Below are 22,727 nucleotides of genomic sequence, written 5' to 3'. Positions count from 1 at the left end.
TCGTACTCTAATGTTAAATGGTTTTAAGATAGCTTCGTAAACTTAGACTGAAGCTGTATGATTGCTAAGGAAATTAGATGTCCATCTGAGGATTATGTCATTTACTTTCATATTGCGTAAACGGTATCTAAGGGCATTGTTCCACATAGAGTCGAAACATTTCTTTAAGTCTAGGAATATTGCTAAAGCAGCTTCGTTGTTCTTAAGAGTTTTGTGAGTTGATTCGGTTAATTTAGTTAGGTGGTTAACTTCCAGTTAAAACAGTTTTATTTGAATAGCAGGGTAACTCACCTATGAAACGAGCTATTGGCTTCAGCAGGGCTGTTACGTGGGTAGTGCGAGAAATGCATTCGCACAGGACGTCAATTCGAAGGGGTTGCAGAATGCCATATTGACTAACAAAGCGAGCATCGAACTCAAATAATAGAAATTACACCTTAATAGAATTTAAAAGAGAATAGAAAATTAAGGATTTATTTAAGTTATGCATGTTATTTACAGTTTAAAGTAAAAGGGATAACTTAGTTGAGCCTGATGGTTTCTTATTCTTCCTTAGAATTAAATAAGTTTAACAAAAATCGAAACTACTGTTCTTGTTTTTAAGTTATGTTTTCATATGTTCTGTAAAACAATCCCAATAATGATATTTATAGAAAATATAAGATGAAATTAAGGGAAAGATATTTTATTATTGTAATCACGGGAGATGTCACCACTTGCAATGTAAACATGGCAGCTTCTTATTAATAGATGTGAGGCATGTTTCTCAAAATTTGACCTTCGCAGTAAAAGTTCATTTTTATTGTTGTCAGTGTGTATAAAGTTCTACAACATCTACGAGACAATTTTCTTTAAGTAAATTAGGTATAATCGATTCAAATCAACGTTTTACCTCATGAATGATGACTTCAGCTAATGAAAAACAATCCTCGATTCGCGCTGGAGAAATCGTGGAACAGAAAATTAATTTGGTAGTAGTATGTACATAAAACGTATCATCATGACAATGATAGACCTGTTTTAATGTACCCTAGATTAAGATCCTACTTGTCAATAATCGTCTTACCTTGCAAATCTTGGAGTAATTACGTATCGATATTAATAGTAGTACAGCTACGTACTCACTATTATAATAGCGAGCATTACTCACTAGCACAGATGTTATTAGTATTACTGTCTGTTTCTTGTAGTATTATTACAATACATTAACGTTAACACTGGTATTAGTAATCCTAAATTAGGACATTTATATATGTATATATATTTCATTCATTTGATCTTGCAAAGAGATGTAACTACAAATTCACAGTACAATGCAATTACATGTTTTTAAAATTTGGCTTACTTAAATTAGAATGCTTTTAGTTTTGACAGTGATGTTCAGAAAGTTGGGACACTCCTCATCTATTTGTTAAGTGCCATCATTAAACCTCTACTAAAATGGTTTATAATTAATGGTAAATTGGCATTTTTCTACCTGCAGTGATTGCAAAATTGCTACAGCAACAGTTGAGTCAAAATTATTCATATGATGTAGTAAATTTAAATTTCAAGTTGTAGATCGGTTACATAAAAATTCATGGAAATAGATTTAGAACCAAACTTTTAGGTGACCAGTAGTGGTACTAGCAGGTATATGCATCTCAGCAAAGACCACCCAACACTGCACCATGGTTTGGTGCTTTTTTAAAATTATAAACTCAAGTTACATTTCCAAAGACTGTTACATTAGGCCTATCAAAGTTATGTGTAACTTATAAAATCAAGAACTTCAAAAATATGTTCATAATAGTAACAGAAAAAAAGCCAACTTATTGGTGTTCTTCAAGAGTCTGTGATTACTAATTTGATAAAGGGAAATTTTGCTTTATAAAATATGGTAACTATTTGAAGATATTACTGTTGTTATTTGGATAAAAGAAAGAGGGTGTGGATATAATTAGAAATGTTTATATGTTTTGAATATTTGATCAAAACTAATATTAAGATTCATTTGCATCAGCTGACCCTAATTGTGAACTCATTAACTAGAGGGAAGATAGGTAGTTGACACAATGCACCAAAAACTGTTTGATGGCTTTTGTCTCACAGAGTAGTGTGATTTAATTTTCATCTTTATGACACACATAAAGTGTTGATTGTTTTTGTTTCTACAGTAAAGGAATACCAAAGATGAACCTGCTGATGAACAATCGGTCATGGTAACCACTAGACCATGCTCAGTGTTCTTAGATTATCTTATGTTTTTGATATTTTCCTTGTTGCTCTTGAGCATGCACTTTACTTGATAGCTGTATAGCTTGGAAGTGAATTTTAGTGTTTTGTTTATCCATACATGGATATTTTATTCATCCTGGAAGATTTACATCTCAGTTACATGAAGAATAGGTGTAGGTATTTTCCAAATCTTGATTAATACATTTGCTCCTTGAATTTTGGGGTTTTAAGGTAGAGTTTGTAGTTCATTTGAATAGTTCTATGTTTCTTGATAGGACAGTAAGTCTACTGACTTATAACTCAAAAATTCAATATTTTATTTCATTTCACTTTCTTAGAAGACTCTTGGGTGGTTTGGTATTTTATGGTGCAAAGCAACTAGGCTATCTGCACCTTAGAAGACTCTAAGAATCACCAACCTCATTAATGATTAGCTGGATCCATTATTAGCATGTATTTTGGCTTTTACATTCCTTCCTGTTGTTGCTGGAGTCTTGAATTACATTGTCTCCTGCAGAGAGTCATAGTTCTAGCCCTGTTTGTGAGTCTTGACCTCTGACATAAACCCTTCAGTACATTGGTAGCCAGAATAGGTTCTGTCTGTATCAAATGTTTTTACTACTCAGTAGTATCACCAGCAGCATTGGTAATTATTGTGTACCTTCAAAGGTTGGGAGGGGGACTCAGCTACAAACAATTTATGGATGTGTGGAAACTTTCACCATGGGTCAAGGAGCACTGCAGGTCCATGAGTCAAAATGAGCTATTTGATTCACATCTTCACCACTGTTTTCCACCCAGCTAAAAAGGCTTCTGTTTCCTGTGGTTCATTGGGATTTGAAACTTAGTTCTAGGGTTATCTGTATTTGATTGGTCTGTGGGTAGTGAGAGTGTCTTGCTAGTTCTTTAGAGTTTTTATTCCTGTAAGCTGTTGTATCTTTGTAGAGAGGAGGTTGTGTTCTGTCATTCTTTGTCATCTCTATCAATGTCTTGTGTTTCTCATCATGGTGACATGTGGTTCAGGCCTCCCTTTTGTTTTAAAATATTGGACTTCCTTTCTTGGGATGAATTCTATTTGATCACCTTTCTAGTTTGTCATGTGACATTGGTGATGCCTGTGGTAGCAGGTTAATTGTCTTAATCCTATAGATTCTCCCTGTTGGATTGGTTCTAATTTTGCTACTCTAATTGATGAGGCCTGGCATGGCCAGGTGGGTTAAGGGATTTGACTCATAATCGGAGGGCCATGGGTTCAAATTTCTGTCACACCAAACATGTTTGCTCTTTTAGCTGTTGGGGCATTATAATGTGATGATCAATCCCACTGTTTGTTGGTAAAAGAGTAGCCCAAGAGTTGGCAGTGGGTGGTGATGACTAGCTGCCTTCCCTCTAGTCTCACACTACTAAATTAGTAATGGCTAGTGCAGATAACCTTCATGTAGCTTTGCATGAAATTTCAAAAACAAACAAACAAACTAACTAATTGATAGATTAGTCTAATTTAGTCACCCAACTTCTGGCAATTTGGTCTTCAGTAACTCATCTTTAGCTTTTGGTAATAGGTGCATTCCTTCAAGACAGGATGGGATTACAACTCTAAATCTTTTTTCTGCTTCATATGTTACCTAGGGTATGAGATATGATTTATTCCAACCAGATTGACTGCTACACCCAGTTTTCTGCTTTTGTGGCTCTTCCTGGTTTGTCCAACTTTTTCAGTCTGTGGAGGCAGCCATAATCTTATATGGTACAACAAGCTATTCAGAAGCTCTTGCTTCTGGCATAGTAGTTATGATGTCTGAAAGACAGCATCTGGGTTTAATATTGATATGGTATTTACATACTTTCACAAGATAAGCTGTTCTTGTTCAGTGCTGTACTTTATATTTTGTTTATGCATGTCACAAAACTTTCACATCCCTCCTTCATACAACCCATCCTGCATCATATCTTAACCAATAGGAGCATGACATGATCACATGATGCATGTGGTTCCCTCTACACTTCTCTCCTGAACCTTTTCTTGTTTGGCAGCACTTGAGTTTGGACATGCTCTTTTGTTTCTTTATTGCTGCATGTTTGATTTTGTTTTCGTCTCAAAATGGTTAATTTTCATCTTGATTTATTTCACTAGATTATGCTATTCGTTTTTATCAGTTCATTCAAGTCATGTTTTTTCTGGGCTTGTGTTTGGTGTAACCCTTGTGTGATATGAAGTCTGAAGTTCACACAACTACATTGAGGGTTACATGCCTCCAGTGTGGGTGACCCAATGATTGATTTATTTGCTTTATACTTCACAAGATCAAACATTACATGGTACATAATTTATCCTCAGCCTTTTTCACATTTCCACTAACAGTCCTGAATCTTTGCTGGTTAAAGAGGGATTTGTTCATCATTTTTCATCTCCAGAATTTGCTGATCATTATTGTTCCCATCTTGTGGAGTCTCCTAGGCCAAATTTAGTCTTCACAGAATTTTGTTTTGCACTTGTAACATTTTCTGTATGTCACTTTACTATTATTCACCTACTTCTTCCTTATTACATTTAGTTTTTCCTCCCTCCCCTAATATTCAGGTTTCTGCTGATCACTTATCCTTGCTGTTACATGGGAGGGATTAGCACACTACACCCTCTGAGGAACTCATCTTATTTCTCTTTTTCCTCCCATTGGTTCTTAGGTTTCTTATTATTTCTTTGGGGGACAATTCTCAAATTATTTGTTTCCCTTAGTTTTACATATGTGGTTTCTTTGTTGTTGGGTTCATGATGCTACATTGGCTTGGGTCCATTTACCATCAATTTATCTTAGGGTTATCAGTATAGTCTCCATTAGGTTTTTTTTATATAGTTCTGGAAAGTATTGGACCTCAGGTGTTGTTGGCTCACTAAACTTCCACTCTCACAAATATTATAGAAATTTGTCTCTGTCAAAATGTCATTTGCTTCCACACACCCAAAAAAATTCACCATTTCTAGTTACTTATTTTCTTATTTTGTCAGAGGCAGTTTAGTAATTGCTCTGGCATCTGGTAATCAAAATTTTTTCTGTCCTACCTGAGGTTTTTCTTTGTACCCTTTTGTTGCTCCTAAGATGACAAAAGTTTAGTAGCTTGTAATTGACTGTACTTACTTCAACATCTTCCTATCAATATTCATCTTAGAGCCCTTTTTTATTTGAGACAGGTGTTTTCTCATGGGTTGGGGATATCTTCTATGCTTACCTCATATGAGAATATCACCTCTTCATCCTTCTTTTCAGTTTATTTCTTTGGGATTGGTTAATCACTTTCAGTTCTTCCCTTCAGACTTTGACACCTTAAGTGTTTGGTAAAGTTGTCTGGGCTTTTACACATTATCTCCCTGCTCAGGAACTGTACTTTCATTATTATTTGGCCAACTTATTCCTTCTGGCTTCTTCTGAATTGGAATTGACCACTCTTACTTAGCAGCTAAAGTTGGGTGGTTGGTTAACATGTAAAAGTCTTTCTTTGACCCACTTACTGTTTTGTCCATTTGTAACTCTTTTTTAATTTGAATGTCTCTTGAGCATTGCCTTCTTCTACTTGACTTATTTTAATGGAATTTTTGTTCACCATACACTCTTGGCTTAGTCACTTACTGCTTGTGAGGAATCCCCATTTATGATCTTTTCAGAGGGCATTTTACAAATGATAGAACCTTAATCAGGATTATCCTCTTTCTTCACCAATTTTCCTTTCTCCGTCTTCCCTACAAAACTATCTGCATTGATGGCTGGAACAATGCCCACATGTTGACAGGTGTACTATTTCCTTCCCCAAATTGGGATCTACATCTTTCATTGAGTACAATGCTTCAGACCAATGGTCTCAAACTTCAGTAGTTTGCATACTGCTGTTCTTGAACTTCTGTCCATATTTTGGTCATTATGTCCTTTTCTTTTCCAACATTGTCTGGGGATAATTTCTTCTGCCAATTCTACAGTGGTGGCACATATCACCCATTATGGGTTCTACTGATCTAGAGATCTATTTGGTCACTGGATCTTTTCAACTGGGACCATGCACTTCACATTTACATTTAACAATTCCTATGCAGGGTGCTTTCCATCTGGTCATGGGTCATCTTTCTCACCCTGTCTGAATATATCCTATAGAGTGGACATTAGATACCCTCATTTTCAAGGTTTGTCTTCAGTTGGGGTGTCTACATGTGGATGCCTTTGTTACAGGCCTATGCACAATTTTCATCTCTTTTGATTGCCTGTACCTTATCAACTAGTTCTGGCACTTTATACCTTTAACATAGATTGGTCATTGGAACACCAGGAAGGGCTGTTCCTTCTTTACCATTTACTACATCCATATAGGTTTAAGTGTCTGGTCAAGGCTCTTTGCTCTTCTAAGGCCTTTTATTGCTACCTCTGGGATGTGTTATTCTGCCTCTCTTTATCCCTTGGCAATCATCATTACATTTTGATTTTTACTCTCTCATTTTACCTAATGGGTTCATTCACCCTTTGGTTCAAATGGTTTATTCTTTTATACCATTCTTCTTCTTGGACTTGCTTCAGTCATCCTTCCATGTGATCCTACATCTTACTGTTCTCCTGTGTAGGAGATTTTATATCCTAATTTGTTGAACATTCCTTGTAAGTTCCTCTCCTACTGTCTACATCGTCTTACGGTGCCCTTCTAGTCAGAACTTAATCATTTTGCTTGTAGTCATTTTTCAGACTTCAGTGCCACATTCTTAATATAGTTTATTTAATGTTTTATTTTTTCTTTCAGAGACCCTTATTTCATTGTCTGTCACATGAATCCTGGTCAGTGGTGAGTGGTACCTGATGTGGTATTTTTTAAATCTACACTGTAAACCATGTTGAGTTGCAAGCTCTCATTCATGACATAATATGCTTACTGTCGAGAAAGGATGTTCCACAAGATCACTGGAAGGTTATCTACTTCACAGTAATTGTTTTGTAAACATGTTCATTCCAGACCATACTACCCATGGACTGCATGGTTAAAGCAGAAGGGAATAGCTGCCCATCCTTGCCATGCCTAGAGTGAACAACTTGGTATGGTCTGTTTTTCCAGATAGAGATTTTTGTCACACATTATACTATATTTGGTGGTGACATTTCTCCAAATTATCAATCTAAATCTTCAGTTTCAAGTCACTGGAGTGATTGATGATTAGCCTGAATGGGTTTTAGAGAAATTTGAAAGACCACCTAAGAGTTGACCAGGTGGTATTACTGTTCTCTGATGGGCTGCCACTTATGTGCTATCATGGGTAAAGCATAAAGGTATCTTCCCCATCCCTGCTAGTAATTAGAGATAAATAACTGAGGTTAGTTCATCTATTGCATTAGGGCTTCCCCATGTGCATTGTCTCCAAGATTCTACTTGTGGAGCTAAGAAGTCCTTTCCACACCAAGTTTATAGTTTCTGGGGTGGTGCACAGGTGTTTTTCTTACAGTTTCAGAGTGAATTCTGCCATTTTTCAGGAAAAAGCAAAGTTGGGGACTCCTCCTACCCAGTCCCCCAAATGCCAGTAAAAAAAGCACCAGCTTGTGCAGGAAAGTACTTATAGTACAGGTCCAAATTTGGTGCTTGGCTATCTGGTTGGGGTGTGCATGGCTCTTCTGTTTGATCAGCATGGGTTCAGTGCATTGTTCATGGAAGAGGATCCACTGTCTTTTGTTATTCTGAATTAGAGTAGTCCCATCTTGGTTGAACACAGTTGTTCCATGTTTTCCCCATAATTCTAAAATATGTCGAATGTATGTTGCCCGCACAGTTGGGGAGAGAGAATATATGTTCATAATTCCAGACTGAATGAGTTTTGCTTCTTTTGGTTGAATAAGGCATATATGATTTTGTCATTTCAAGCTTGGGGTGTTGTATTTCAGACTTCTATAGATGGAGGAGAAGGTTTTTCCACTTTGGTTTTGCTTACATTCGTATGATTCTGGTGGCTAGAAAAGCAACATACTATGGTTTCAGATTAAGATCCACTCCAACATAATGTATGTATGTTCATATAATATTGCAACCCAATTGCCATATCCACCAATCTTTAATTCCAACCCTCAGTAATGGAACTTTGCCTGTGTGGTAGGGACTGGCTTATAGTGATGTTCACTCATGTACAATTTCACCTATGATGCAGGAAATCAGTTTTGGATGTTGTGCAGAACCCCCACTAGGTTGCCAATCTTATATCAACACATCCATGGTCTATGCAGATGCTTTCTGTATGAATAAGGTTCTCACTGGCTCCTCTATCTTATAAATATGGGGTTTTAGCTATAAGTAGGAGTGGAGATGTTTGAAAGTTAACATTTTCCTAAATTGGAAATGTATTTCCAATAATACTTACCTCTCTCACACTGTTCCACTCTTCCTTACAACTAAGAGCCATTGTTATAGACTGGAATTGAGTCAGTCTCAAAAAGTTATAACATTATCTGAACAAGGATCTTATATAAAGTACCGGGATAGGTGGTGCATTGACTTAGGTAGAAAAATATCACAGGATAAATATTGCCAAGGGCAGTTGAATGGGGTATAAAAGACTGGGGCAAATAAAGAAAAATCAGATCAATGTTTAGGTAGGCAAAGGAAAACACACTGATGGTTGAGTAATAGCTATAAGTGTGAAAGGGGTAAGTATTATTTAGCATCAGTTGTAAATACCATAAGTTATTAACTTGAGAATGTGAAGGAGGTGTTTTAGTGGGCCAGTGTTTGTACATTAGAATCATTTTCTATGATGCAACTTTTTGTATAAACTTTAAAATTGATCTTTTAAGTGGATTTTGATTAGACATAGTTATTTACTCTGCAAACACTGACAAGTTTATAGGTGTAATAAGTTTGAATCAGTTGAATATCTATGTTTTGCCCATGGTATTAGAAATAGAAAAAGTAAATTTTTAAACATTAGTGTTCCATTATAGAAGGTTTATTCACTGCATATTTATGGTAGACTTCTTGAATGCTTTTACTATTATATAAAATGGAAATCTGATGTATGTAAAGTAGATAAAAATTGAAAAACAAGACATTGTGTTTTAAGCTGTTAAATTATTGCTAATTAATTATACATATTTTCTGTGGCTTCATTTAACAATTAGCTTGTTATGGTTATGTAAAAAATTAGTATTATCTTTCAGAATTCTACTTTAAGCCCAGATGTTGAACCTTTTGTTCCAGTATTATTTAAGATGCCATCAGGTGTTGACAACAAAGTATTTAATAGTATGGAATATGAAACCCAATTAATGCAGTCAGCAAATTACAGTTCCTTGGATTCATTGACCTCTGGTTCATTAAAAACCAGGTGAGACATTGAAAAATTATGTTTATGAATTTATATATAAATCAAAAAAGAATAGCATGTTTTGTATTTACATACAAAGGACTTCATTGTGTTGTATGGGCATCTTGGACAGTGGAACTACTTTCAGTTTTTTAATTAATTAATTTCTTCATACATTTTCTTCTTGCTTTCACTGCAATGCATTTGTAAGTATATACGTGGCAGATATCACTGGTCAAGTTGGGAAGTTTATCATAACTACACCTTAACTTGGTCCATAAAAGTACTATAATTTGTCTACAGAAGTTAATAAAATACCACATTGATAATAAATACACTAATTTTACTATAGTTAACCAGATACACTTAACAGGACCTTAATGCCACATATGCATTGATACTAGTGATAGAGATTTTGATTATTTGTAAATTTATGCCGATTCACTGATCTTGCATATACTGCTTCAACAAAACATTTGAAATGGGCTAACTGGAGTTTTGATACAGCTCTGTGACAATATTATTGAAATTAATAATTATCAATTGTAACCTTTTTAATTTCCAAAAATTACTATATATGTCTCCAACTTCTGAACAGATATATTATGCATGTTTTTTGGGTTTTTTTCACTGGTATCAATTGTTCTAAGTCTCTTCTTGCAACAAATATTTTGCCTCATGATTTTTTATGATGACTTAATGTAAACATTGTGAATTATCTCCAAAAATCATCTACAGTACAACTGATTATTGTATAATTATACATTTATTTTCATACTGTATAAATATAATATTTAAATGTCTTTACTGAAAATCTCTGTTGTTTTCATCCATCTTCATAAGATGCATATTTTATTTTCTCAGTTGTATCTTTTTCTATTCAAAGCTAATTATGTAGTGTGATGGTTCCCAAGAAACAGATACTACATTAAAAATTTCATGAGAGTAACAAAAACAAGATGTTAAATGCTGAAATAATTGTGCATTATATTGCATTATATTTCTCATTAAATTTGGGTAAGCTGTTGTTATTTTGTATTTAAAAACAAGAGCTTAAAAACATGATAACAGTGCTGTGTCAAAGCTAGTCATTCTATGATCATTGAAAAAATAATTAAAATGTTAGTTGTTCTGAAATCTGACACTCAATCTTCCATTTTATGTTCCTAAAGCTTGTACACTTGTAGGAGTTATTAATAGTCACTTTACAAAGTGTTTTTGTTGATAAATAGTACTTTTTTGTAAATTTTTTAAAGCATAACAAATAACTTTTACACAATTGGTGCCATGCTTATTTCCTAACAAAAAAAACAACTTCTTTTGACATTGTTCAATTTGTTTTTCTTAGTATAAACATCTAAATTGTAGATGTTCTAGCTATAAGAAATTTGCTTTAGAAATCTATATAAGAAAAAAAAATGTTTTTTTGTAGGCACACTTCAAAGAAGCAAAAGAACCAATCTATTTCATTAATACCAACACAGAGTAACCCTAATGCACAATTACAAGATGCAGAGATTCATAATGTAACAATTTCATATGGAAACAGTCCAGAGCATTACTCCAGGAGTGAATATTCTCCAGCTGTTAAACCTTTGTTAATTAATCAAAATGTGAGTTTTGTTATTTCTATTTTGTAATTAATGTTAGTGATTGATTGGATTGTTGAGATTTAACTTTGTTATTTCAAATTCACTCTGCAGTTATTTATATCAAACTAGTTCTAAAGTAGTCATATAGTGTAGGAGAATAGCAGCAGCTGTTTTGTTGTGACTCAAATTCCACTCTTTTTTTTAATTAGAATAAAATTCTTTTCTATTTCCTGATCACAAATTTGTTGACCAGGTATCTCAAAACAATACACAAGTATTCATCTTTTTGCAAAGGTAAAGGCCATGTACAGCATCTTTTGTCCTTAGTCTCAAGGTTGAAAGTAACCTTGGAAAGTAACTTATGCCTTTACTGGTTTGATTTCAAATTACTTGTAGATCATTGGTTGAAATATATGTAACCTATGATTTGTGAAATGTCTAATTTCCTTTGTTATGAAAAGTTGTAAAATTTTCAGAATTTTCTCTCTTTTCATCTTGTTCTCTCGTGATTCTGTTTTCTTGCTCTTGATCTTTTGCTTTCAAATCCAGATGATACAGAGGAAGAATCCTGGCCAGTTTTGGTAACATAATACTGCATTTGAGAAAAATATTGCGCTTAAAACCACACTTGCATTAAAATTTGCATACAGTTTCCATGTTGGCCATATTTCTTAACCATATACTAAATCAGTTTAAGGCTACATACTATAAACTCTCTTCTTAAGTTTGAAGGTAGCAGGTGGCCAGGTGGTTAGAGCACTTCGCTCGCAATGTGAGAGTTGCAGGTTCGAATCCCAGTCATACCAAACATGCTCGTGCTTTCAGCTGTGACAGTCAGTCCCACTATTCATTTGTAAAAGAGTAGCCCAAGAGTTGGTTGTGGGTGGTGATGACTAGATGCCCTCTCTCTAGTCTTACAGTGTTAAATTAGGAACAGCTAGGTTCACAAACCTGACAATGACTGAAGAAGGTTGAAACGTTGTTTGTTCCTCTACTAGTGCTTTCCCTACCCATACCAGCCATTTTTTAAATATATGATTTTCTCTACAAGCTGGTTTTCTTGTCATCACAGATTAGTATATTTCAAATTATTTCATATAATGTAGAAATTAAAATTTAAACATGAAAAGAAGATGAAACATCCTAAACCAACAGGCCTAAAATTTATGGTAAAAATTCTATTACAGAATTTACATCAAAAAATAATTTTGTTTCTTCATCAGTTAAGATTAATGACAATACATCTGGGAGAAAGAAAGGAAAAAAGATGTTTTGTTGAAAATAGTATTAATAAAACTTAGAAAGTTTGCAAAAATCAAATCAAAACACATGAATTATGGTCACTAACATTTAAATTAGATTTTTTAAGACTCATTAAAAGACTTTGAAAAGTCTATAACAAGCTGCATATATCCATAAACTAGAAAGTGAAACAATTTGAAATAGAATTTTAGTTGGCCCTTGTGAATGTTTGAAGTATTATATAAATGCTTAAGACAATATCAGCTCATAGTTTTGTTGCAAATGACAGAGATGAATGGAACATCACCAAAAGACAGCTGACTTTTATGTATATTAGATGACTGAACATAGTATTTATAATAATTAAAATTACAGCTATTGAATATTACTAACTAAACAATATTTGAAGTCTGCCAAACAGCAGGAATTTCAAAAATAAAATAGAAACTATTAATAGTAAAGAAATATGTATTCAAAACCAAAACTTAATGTGCATGTACAATTCAGTACTAGAAAATTGTCATAAGTGACTGTTTATGCAGGTTTTTCATACTGTGATTACCAACAAAAGAAGCAAAGAAACATAAATATATTTCATATGTTATTTTTTCTTTATTATTCCACATATAACTGTTTACTGGTACATATGTGCATTCTTGTACTTTCTAAAGTCATTCATGAATTTTTGTTTGAAGATTTTTATTCTTAATGTAGTCTTCTGGTTTTATGTTTTCTTTTGCAAGTGCAGTTTACAGTTTCTCACTTTTTTGAAAATAATTGTGGATATAATTTTCCAGAAATATACCTTAAATGCAGATGTTGCTCCATTTATTCCAAGAAGTCTTAAAGTGACATCTAGTGCTAAGGGAAAATCCTTTGTTAATGAAGAGCAAGATCACAACAAAGTAAAAATAGCCAGTAATAATTCACTTGGGTTATCTAGCTCAGCTTCAGTGGGTGGCAGGTGAGATATGAAAAATTTGTTTGTATTGAAATAGAACATGTGATAATTAAAAACACATATCAAAGTCAACATTAAATGAGTTTTACTCAATAATATTTGTATTTATTATTTTATAAATATACCTCATTTTCATTTGTAATGTCATCTTATATAAAATTAAAGAATTACCAAAATTAATCCTCATAGGAAAGTTAGGTTTAGTGAAATAGAAAGTTATGATTTTCAGTCAATTAAAATAATAATTTAATTGATCATATATCTTATTTTTATTGAGGTTTTACATATTAAATAGTTGATGAAGAAGTTATTTATCTTGGAACATTTAAAAGTGATTAATTCACTTACTGTCAGTATTTGTACTTATGTTAAATTGATAGTGTTGTTAACTGATTTTTATGTATAGAGGATTTGCATAATATATTTTCTAAAATCCATTAAATGCATGCTAGACATAGCTTTCTCTCATATGTATTTTTGGGCTTTAAGCCTTTTATCACACTGAAAGTACTTTGTACCGTAATTTTATTTGCAAACTGAAAATGTAATGTTGATTAAAAGATTATGGATGAAGTACATGTAATAACACACCCCATCTTACTTTTTAATATGTGACTTCATCTGTACCATTTTTACTGAAATTTCATTGTTACAAGATGAAAAAACAGATTATTAATAGTTATAGTTGATAAAAATTACATGTACAAAAGGTATTTTAAACTTTCAGTTTTGTGTTTTTTTCGATTTGAGTTGTTTTCAGTGATTAGTAAACATTGTTATAAAAATCTCCAAATTTTTATTTGTTTGAAAAGTTCTAAAGAAACTCTGCACAGAACATAGTTACATAAAAGATGTGAACTTCAACAACAATTTATGTGTTTGTACAAAATATTTATTTTAAATGGGTTGTTAGGTGAGAAAGGGTTAAGAGAATTTTACTCACTTAACATGTGAGTGTACACCATTGATACATCTTACATTGCCTGATTCTACCTTAGGTATGGCATTTTACAAATGTGTTTTTATTGTAACAGATAGTTGTGCAACATCCAATACTGAGTTAAGTGTGTTATTAGATTTACTCTAATTTAAAACTGTAATGATACCTTTCCCAAAGGTTTTCTGGAGGAAAGCACAAGAGTCATTCTGTGTCATTAGGACTGCCACAGCGTAGTTCTGCTTCAAATTTACAAAACCCACGTGTTATGACTGTAAGTAGTTCACTAGGGCACCATGTAGACAACTACTCCAGCAGAAAACAAGCTGTAGCTGGCAAGTTGTTATCAGAAAGACTTTATGTGAGATTCCTGCTTTCTTTTATAAATACTTGAAGCTTCTTCTGACTCTACAAGTTGTTCTTGTGCTATTAGATTTGTACACTTTTATAGAGAGTTAATTTAGCATTGAAAAGTGTATAGGCATGTTATTGAATAAGTCAATATTCCTATAAGATAAATTCAACATGGTCAAAAGTATGTGGACACCCCTTCTAATTAGTTGGTTTGGCTATTTCAGCCACACCCATTGCTAATAGGTGCATAAAACCAAGCATACAGCCATGCAGTCTCCATAGACAAACATTGGCAGTAGAGTGGGTCGTACTGAAGAGCTCAGTTAGTTTCAACGTGGCAATATCTTAGGATGCCACCTTTCCAACAAGTCATTTTGTCAAATTTCTGCCCTGCTAGAACTGCATCAGTCAACTGTAAGTGCTGTTATTGTGAAGTGGAAACGTCTAGGAGCAGAAACAATTCAGCCACAAAGCTGTAGGCCACACAAGCTCATAGAACAGAATTGCTGAGTGCTGAAGTATGTAGAATGTAAAAATCATCTGTCCACAGTTGCAACACTCACTACCAACTTCCAAACTGCTTCTAGAAGCAATGTCAGCACAAGAACTGTTTGTTGAGAGCTTCGTGAAATGAGTTTTGGTGGCCGAGCAGCCGCACACAAGCATAAGATCACCATGTGCAATGTGAAGCGTCAGCTGGAGTTGTGTAAAGCATACTGTCATTGGACTCTGGAGCAGTGGAAATGCATCCTCTGGAGTGTTGAATCACACTTTACTATCTGGCAGTCTGACAGATGAATCTGGGTTTGGTGGATGCCAGGAGAACACTACCTCCCTGAATACATAGTGCCAACTGTGAAGTTTTGTGGAGGAGGTAAAATGGTCTGGGTATATTTTTCATGGTTTGGGCTAGGATCTTTAGTTCTAATGAAGGGAAATCTTAATGCTACAGCATACAGTGACATTCTTGAGAATTGTGTACTTCCAACTTTGTGGCAGAAGTTTAGGAAAGGCCCTTTTTTGTTTCACCATGACAATGCCCCTGTGCACAAAGTGAAGTCTAAAGACATGGTTTACCAAGGTTAGTGTGAAAGAATTTGAGTGGCCTGCACAGATCCCTGACCTCTCAAACCCAGTGGACATCTTTTGGATGAATTGTAATGCCAACTGCGAGCCAGGCCTTCTTGCCCGACATTAGTGCCTGACCTCATTAATGCTCTTATGACTGAATAGGAGCGAATCTCTGTAGCCATCTTTTAAAATCTAGTAAAAAGCCTTCCCAGAAGAGTGGAGGCTGTTATAGCAGCAAAGGGGGGACCAATTCCATATTAATGCCCATGGTTTTGGAATGAGATGTTCAACAAGCACATATGAGTGTGATAGTTGGGTGTCCACATACTTTTGGCCATGTAGTGTATTATTTAGTATGGCCATGTAGTATACATATTACTTGGATTTTACCATGCTAGTTTGGTGAAGTTTCATATATATATATATATGAAATGAAAAAGTAAATTTATCTATTTTTTAACATTAAACTGTTTGTTTAAATAGTTTGATGAAAAACTAAATTAAAACCTAAATGGCAGGTGGATACACATTAAAAAAAACCAGAGAGAGAGATGAATAATTGTTCATCCCTTTTTTAATGCTATTGAATAAACAATTTTATGTTTTGTTCACTTATTTGAATTATAAGGACAACGTTGCCTATTGTTTATTGATTTGGACACATACTTTAAAGACTGCAGGTTAAAAACTTTCTAAGATATTTTGTTGCATCATTGAGCATGGCTCTTTATTGCTTGGGGTTAACATGAGATGTACTGGCATCCAATTCAGGTGGAATGTGTCACTATTTTCAACAGCTTACAATGCAGGACACAAGACTTAAGCACCAACCTCATGATGTCTTCTAAAGGCTTTAATTGAGGCTAATTTGTTAGTTTATTTTAATAGATAGTGATTAAGTTTATTGTTAAAGTTTGGTAATTGCTGTTAAATTATGGATGGTACATAACAGATAAAAACGTTTAACTATGAAGTCCAATACTGCTGTTTAAATTTATTACAAACACTATGTAAACAAAAAGTTTACAATTATTTAATCACATTTTTTCTTAATTTTTAAGAAAGGCCAAAGCCTATACTTGTATTGCAACAGAATTATCAGTTTTGATAATATTTACATCATATATATATTTTTTTGACATAACTGTTTTTTCAGTGCCAAGATTATTTGTTCACTTACTTTGATTCATTGGCTGTTTTCATGATCTGTTTAGTGAAGCATGAAAAACATATGATCATTTTAATTCTCATTATAAATTACCAACTGCGTTCTGTTTATATATTAATCACTATCTAGTTTCTAATCTATATTTGTAATATTTAATCTGCTTCTGTCATTATAAATATCCTGAGATGAACTATTTCTGTATTGGATGTGGCTAGGATTCAGTTCTGAGTCTTCTTGATGGAAGACTGGTGTGACTTTCACTTGAATAGGGTCTTTCCTTCCTTCATTAGAACGTGAATAAACTGACTATCTGAATGTTTTAGAGGGAAGGTGGGCATGAATTGACTGAGAAAATAAAAAGCCATTTGCATCCACATAATTGATAAAATACTCAATCAAGCTTATATATAAATCAGCAACTCTTAGATATCTCTTTGAAAACATCCAAATTGTTAGTTGATTTAAGCTTTATTAAGAGAGATCCCAGTAAAGTGGGTCAAAGAAGAATTAAGACCTAGTATAAACATCAAAAATAGTACTTCTTAAGAATTCCCTAAAGATGGCAGCATATTAGCTACCAAAACTTATGATAAAAACTATTCAATTATTAATATCTAATAATATACATTTAATAAAAAGATAGTAATTAATAATTAGATAAAGATGGTTGTATAGGCTTATAATCATGACTCGTTTTTAATTACTTTTGACAAGAAGTTGTTAATAATTTTATATTTAGTTTACCATTCTTGACTGTAAGAAGTATCAATTTAAATATTATCTGATGAGATGAAATATTTAGAATAATCAAAATAACTTACCTTTTTTATACTAGTTTTTAAAATTTAGATTTTTGAAGTGTTTTTGGTGCATACAATATGAATTTTGATCAAGTAAAGTAAAAATTACTGAAATTAATTTTTCAGTTCAGTTTTTATGTTTGTGTCTTCTAAGTTGCATGACTTAAGTTTAGTGTTAAAATGTGTGTATAATCTTTAACTGAACTCATGAGGCAATAGATGAATATCAATAACTAGTTGATGGATGGTTACTATCATTGGTTCATTTTCTTCCTCCCTCTGGTTTAATTTACAAATCAATTTATTTCTCAGTTTATAATGGAATTATCTAGTACTTCAAGTTTTTTAGGTAATTACAAAATCTTTATTTAATGTTATAAATAGCTATCTCAATAACTCAGTCAGCTTTTCAAGTGGTATATGTATATTGCTGTGATTACACTACACATTTTATACCTGTCATTATGATTATAATGAATTGTAATTTACAGGTAGAACATGGTTTTATATAATTTTTGATTTAGAATTTCTTTCTACATTGTACTTACAAATCTCATAATGTGACTTGATAGCTGAATATGTTGCAAGGTTTGACTTTTTTTTCTTTTCATTTTTAGAATGCTTCTGGGTGTAGTGAAGTTAAACGTAATATATCTGATAAATCCAAAGCAATTAAACATTCTGATGATAAAACTGAAACTCAAGCTTTAAGACCAGAGAAATCTATAGTGGAACATAATGGAAATGCCATAAATCAAGGTTTGTGTGCTATATATTTGTACAATATCTGTTATTGGTTTATTTCAATCATATGTGTATTTTGAATTTATGCTTTGAAAATACTTGTTATCATATATGGCTGATGTGGCTTTACATGTAAAACAGTTTCCAACATTTCTATGTTTTTTATGGCAAATTTTTGTTTGTTTAGTACTTCAGAAAAATGTTATATTTGACACTTGGTGAGTGTATTTATCATTTTTATATTTAATATTTATCACAATATTAAAAATATTCAGCAAATTTAGCACTGAGATAAAAAAACTAAACAAACAATAGGTTTGTTAATATTGAATAAAAAATATTTTTAATAATTGATTTTAAGTCCTTTTTATTATTTCCTTCAATAAGAAAAAATAATTAGGCCTAATATGGTTAAATATGTCACTGAGGTTAGACATGCTTTTTTACTCTTAAAAATTATCTCAATGTTGCAAATTGTTAATAAACAAAGAAGCGTAATTCCAAGTTTCATTGCAGTTATTAGTGATGGTTTGAATTAACATACATCTGATAATTGATCCAAAGTAAAACAATGAACATACCAATGATTTTACACTGTATATTTTTTTAACATTAAATGATTATTGTTTTGTATTTTGTTTTATAATCTATTTATTCTTTTGAGAGGACATTACAAAGGGACATTGGCAATATATTTATGAGGGGTGAAGTAAAAAGGAAGATTAGTTGGAAACAATATTTCTAAATACATGTATCATCATTTTAAGATACTTATTTCATCATCAGTGAAGACTAAAATATTTTGTGTGAAAATAATTAAACAAATCACACAAAATGAAAACAATAATTAAGAGGTTAAGAATACACTGAGAAAGAACAAAGATACGTGTTCTGTATGACACATTAATTTTATTATATCTTATATTACAAATTTTTCACAGTGGAGAAATCAGATTTATATGTAAAATAATACAACACAGAAAGAACATACAGCTGGAATTCAGAATACAAGAAATAGAATAGTGGGGTATGGCCTGGTAATTAGTATACTCTTACCATGATTATGAACATCTATTAATCCATTGACAATAAAAATATATACTGCACACTTTGGGACCATGGATGTGCTATAAGAATGATAGTCAAATCTCACTATTCAGTCAGACAAGAGTAGCCCAAAGTTGATGACAATTATTCTTGGCTAGCTGCCTTCCTCTTAATATCTTAATTTTAAAATTAATAAAGGCTATATACAAATAACCATTATGTAGCTTTGCATACAATTCTGAAATAAACAAGAGTTATAAATTGATATTTATCTAGAAATCTGTGTTAATTTATTATTTCAGCATAATGCAGTGAAATTGAACATTTCCCTCCATATTGTAGAGCAGAGTCATCACTTCTTAACTTGGTGCTTCTGTGTAATGATTGGTATTGTTATTGCTTGTGAACTTTTAGGTATTGGCGTTTTTCAATGGAAATACTAATGAAGACATTGTTTCACAAGTGTCAGTACATTCCTTGTCTGTTGTGAAATATCACCTCTTTGTTGTTGCTATCCTGCCAAATATGGTGACATTGGGTTTGTCCTTATCTTTTGTGAGCAGTTGTGGCTATTGTGTGGTAGGTGGTGGAATCTTTCATGTAGAGTGAGCCTTCTCTTGTCCCTGATATATCCCTGCCCACATTTCTCGTTTGTGATGGAAGGGATTTTGCTTTTTTTTCCTACCTACCTTTGCTTCACGTTTTATCCATGTTTTCTTGATCCTGTCATATCCTTTTTCCATGATTTTGTAAGTAGGTTTCTAAGGAGTGTTTTTCCTCTATTTTGGTGTTCTTATTTGTGTCTTTGTCAGCAAAATTTCTCAAAAATGGCTGGATTTGGATGGAAGTTGGTATAGATTTGAACCATGACTTCATTTAGAAGTGATTAGTTTTTGAGAGTCAAAAGTCAAAGTCACAAAATCCCTTTCTATAAACGTGGGGACAAAATTTTCACACTATTATAGTTCTCTCTCTACACACACACACACAACTCAGTCAAAAGTGATTAGATTTTGGATGAAACTGTGTGGACATGTAGAGAATATCATTACTTGTTTCCCTGCCAAACATCATTATCAGTGTCTGTGGGTAATGATAGGCATGTGCACACCTTTTCATATTTTTTGAGGGTTGAATATAATTAATGATTACATGGTGGAGGTATGTACCCTACTGACTGCCTTTCTAGTTTACATATTAAATTATTCTTACCACAACTTTGGGGCTCAGTTGTCAAGTTTTCCTTCCTTATATATAACTAGGCATAACTTTGTGCTGTATTGCTTTTCTTTGTCTCCTAATCTTTGTGGAGTATTCAGATTTTCTTGCTTTTGTTCATTTTTCTTTGGCTTAGGTTTTACTGTCATCCTTCACACTGCCCTTTTTCATTTTTTTTTCCTTCTTTAATCTTCTTTCTGTAGTAATCAGCTGTTCTCCTATGAGGTTTTTATCAGATGCTTATTCGCTTTTCTTGTCTACAGTGGCATGTTTCTCTTTTCAGCATTTTCACTTACTACTTGGTTTATTTTTTCCATAGTTGGTAGGGGTGTGATGTCCTTACATATCAATTACCTTTACCTCATATATCTCTTATGCTTCCTTCTGATTCCACTAGTATGCTTGTTTCACTGGTGTCATACTCTGCATATCATCACTGGTTTACTGTCTCTCCTTCTTTGCTCCTCTCTGTCTCATGTCTTCCTGCTTTCTGTCCTCTTTCTGTCATCTATTCCCACTCATCCATCTACTGCTAGTAGATTTTGGTACTGTCAGTCTTGGCAGTGACTCTCCTATGGGCTAAGGTTCAGTAGGGCTGTTTCATTTGGATTATGGACCTTTGTCCTCCATTTACAGCCAGCTATTGAGTACTGGGATTTCTAGTGGAGAGACTAACATTCTTTTTTCCTTTCCTTCTCCAGTGTCCTTTATTCCCATTAGCTTACATTTTCCACAGGATCTTGCTTTTTTTGCCAGTGTTGGTGGTACCCAACTAATTGCAAGTGCAGCTTTGCTTCATGTACTTTCATGAATAAAGCTTATTAAGTGGCAGCTTTAGTTTGCCCTCAATCACTTGCTAAAGGTGTACCACAGCAAATTGTTTTACCTTTTCTTTCTCCAAAACTGTTTACATACACTTTTGACACCAATGATTCTGAGCTTTGTCTTGGTATTGTTATTCTTCCCATGGTCCCTGGGGCAAAGTTCTTGGCACTCTTCTTTGACTATAAGCTGATTTTCATTCCTCACATCAAGCAATGATGTGTAAAGTATATGAGGGTATGAACATCCTTCGTGTCCTCTCTTCCACTTCTTGGAGAGTGGATTGATGTTCTGTAGCTCAGGATCTGTATTGGTCTCACCTGCTTCAAACCGGACTACGATTCTGCCAGGGCCTTGGCCTTGAAGATGCCATAATCCATTCACCATCTGGGGCCTTTGCTATGCATGGGGGACTTTCTAAGCTTTTCCATTCGAGTGTTTGTACACTGAGTTCAGCAAACCTCCTCTTCATCTCTGTTGTTTGCAATTCTATATGCAGTATGCCCATAAACTTCAATCATTACCACAGCATCCCACCTGAGATTGTGTCGTCCTTCTTTAGTGGGCTATGCTCTTTTGTAATAGACATTCTTCTTTTGGGCCTTCATATCTGGGCACAGCTGGCTGGCTGAGTTGGATCTGTCATTAGATGGCATTTTTGTCTCCACTGATCAACCCATCCCACCATGGCTTATTACCAACCCTATTTGTGACCTTTCTTTAAGTTATCTAAGGAAGGCAGATACTTTCAATTGAAAGTACTGCCTTCTCCTAGCTGATCATCTTTTGAAGCATTCTTCCATTCCTATTTATATAGATAGTTTGAAATTTGGTGACTCTGTGGGATCTGCAATGGTTTGTTGTGGTTCAGTGGTTCCTCACAGGATCCACTACAATTTCTGTGTTCACTGTCAAGTTGCATGCTATTTCTTTTGTCCTGGATCATGTAGAAGCTACTTAATATACAGATTGTGCTATTCATGTTGAAATGTTTAGCCTTCTATTGATCTTGGAATTACTTAGCATTAGTTTTACCTTTATCTCTTTGATATTCAACAATGGCTAGCCCATTTTGCACTATCTTCTATTTGTATCTAGTTTTTCTTGATACCTGGCAATATCAGTTCTCTCTGTTATGAGCTCTCTGAAACTGCAGCTAAATCTGCATGCTCTAGTGCTGTCGTACTGTATGTGGACTATGATCCTGAATTGAAGGCTCATCTATGTGCCATGTTGCAG

The 22,727-nt window shown here is 33.6% G+C and overlaps 1 protein-coding gene across 2 annotated transcripts in view; it reads left to right on the top strand.

Annotated features, from left to right (window-relative positions):
- Positions 1 to 711: 711 nt before the first annotated feature.
- The window catches only part of LOC143238968 (uncharacterized), a 63,538-nt gene continuing 41,522 nt past the window's right edge, over positions 712 to 22,727 (top strand). The window contains exons 1-6 of one of the 2 annotated variants that reach the window (XM_076479645.1): positions 712 to 977; positions 9,387 to 9,553; positions 10,965 to 11,145; positions 13,164 to 13,330; positions 14,445 to 14,625; positions 18,275 to 18,416. In XM_076479645.1, coding sequence (XP_076335760.1) covers positions 900 to 977; positions 9,387 to 9,553; positions 10,965 to 11,145; positions 13,164 to 13,330; positions 14,445 to 14,625; positions 18,275 to 18,416 — 916 coding nt within the window. In that variant the 5' untranslated portion in view covers positions 712 to 899. The remainder of the gene's footprint in view (positions 978 to 9,386; positions 9,554 to 10,964; positions 11,146 to 13,163; positions 13,331 to 14,444; positions 14,626 to 18,274; positions 18,417 to 22,727) is intronic. The other variant, XM_076479646.1, reaches the window with a different exon arrangement.

This window comes from Tachypleus tridentatus, chromosome 13 (genome assembly GCF_004210375.1).
Source record: "Tachypleus tridentatus isolate NWPU-2018 chromosome 13, ASM421037v1, whole genome shotgun sequence".
NCBI classification, from domain to species: Eukaryota; Metazoa; Arthropoda; class Merostomata; order Xiphosura; family Limulidae; genus Tachypleus; species Tachypleus tridentatus.
This window is presented reverse-complemented; position numbering and strand designations above follow the sequence as displayed.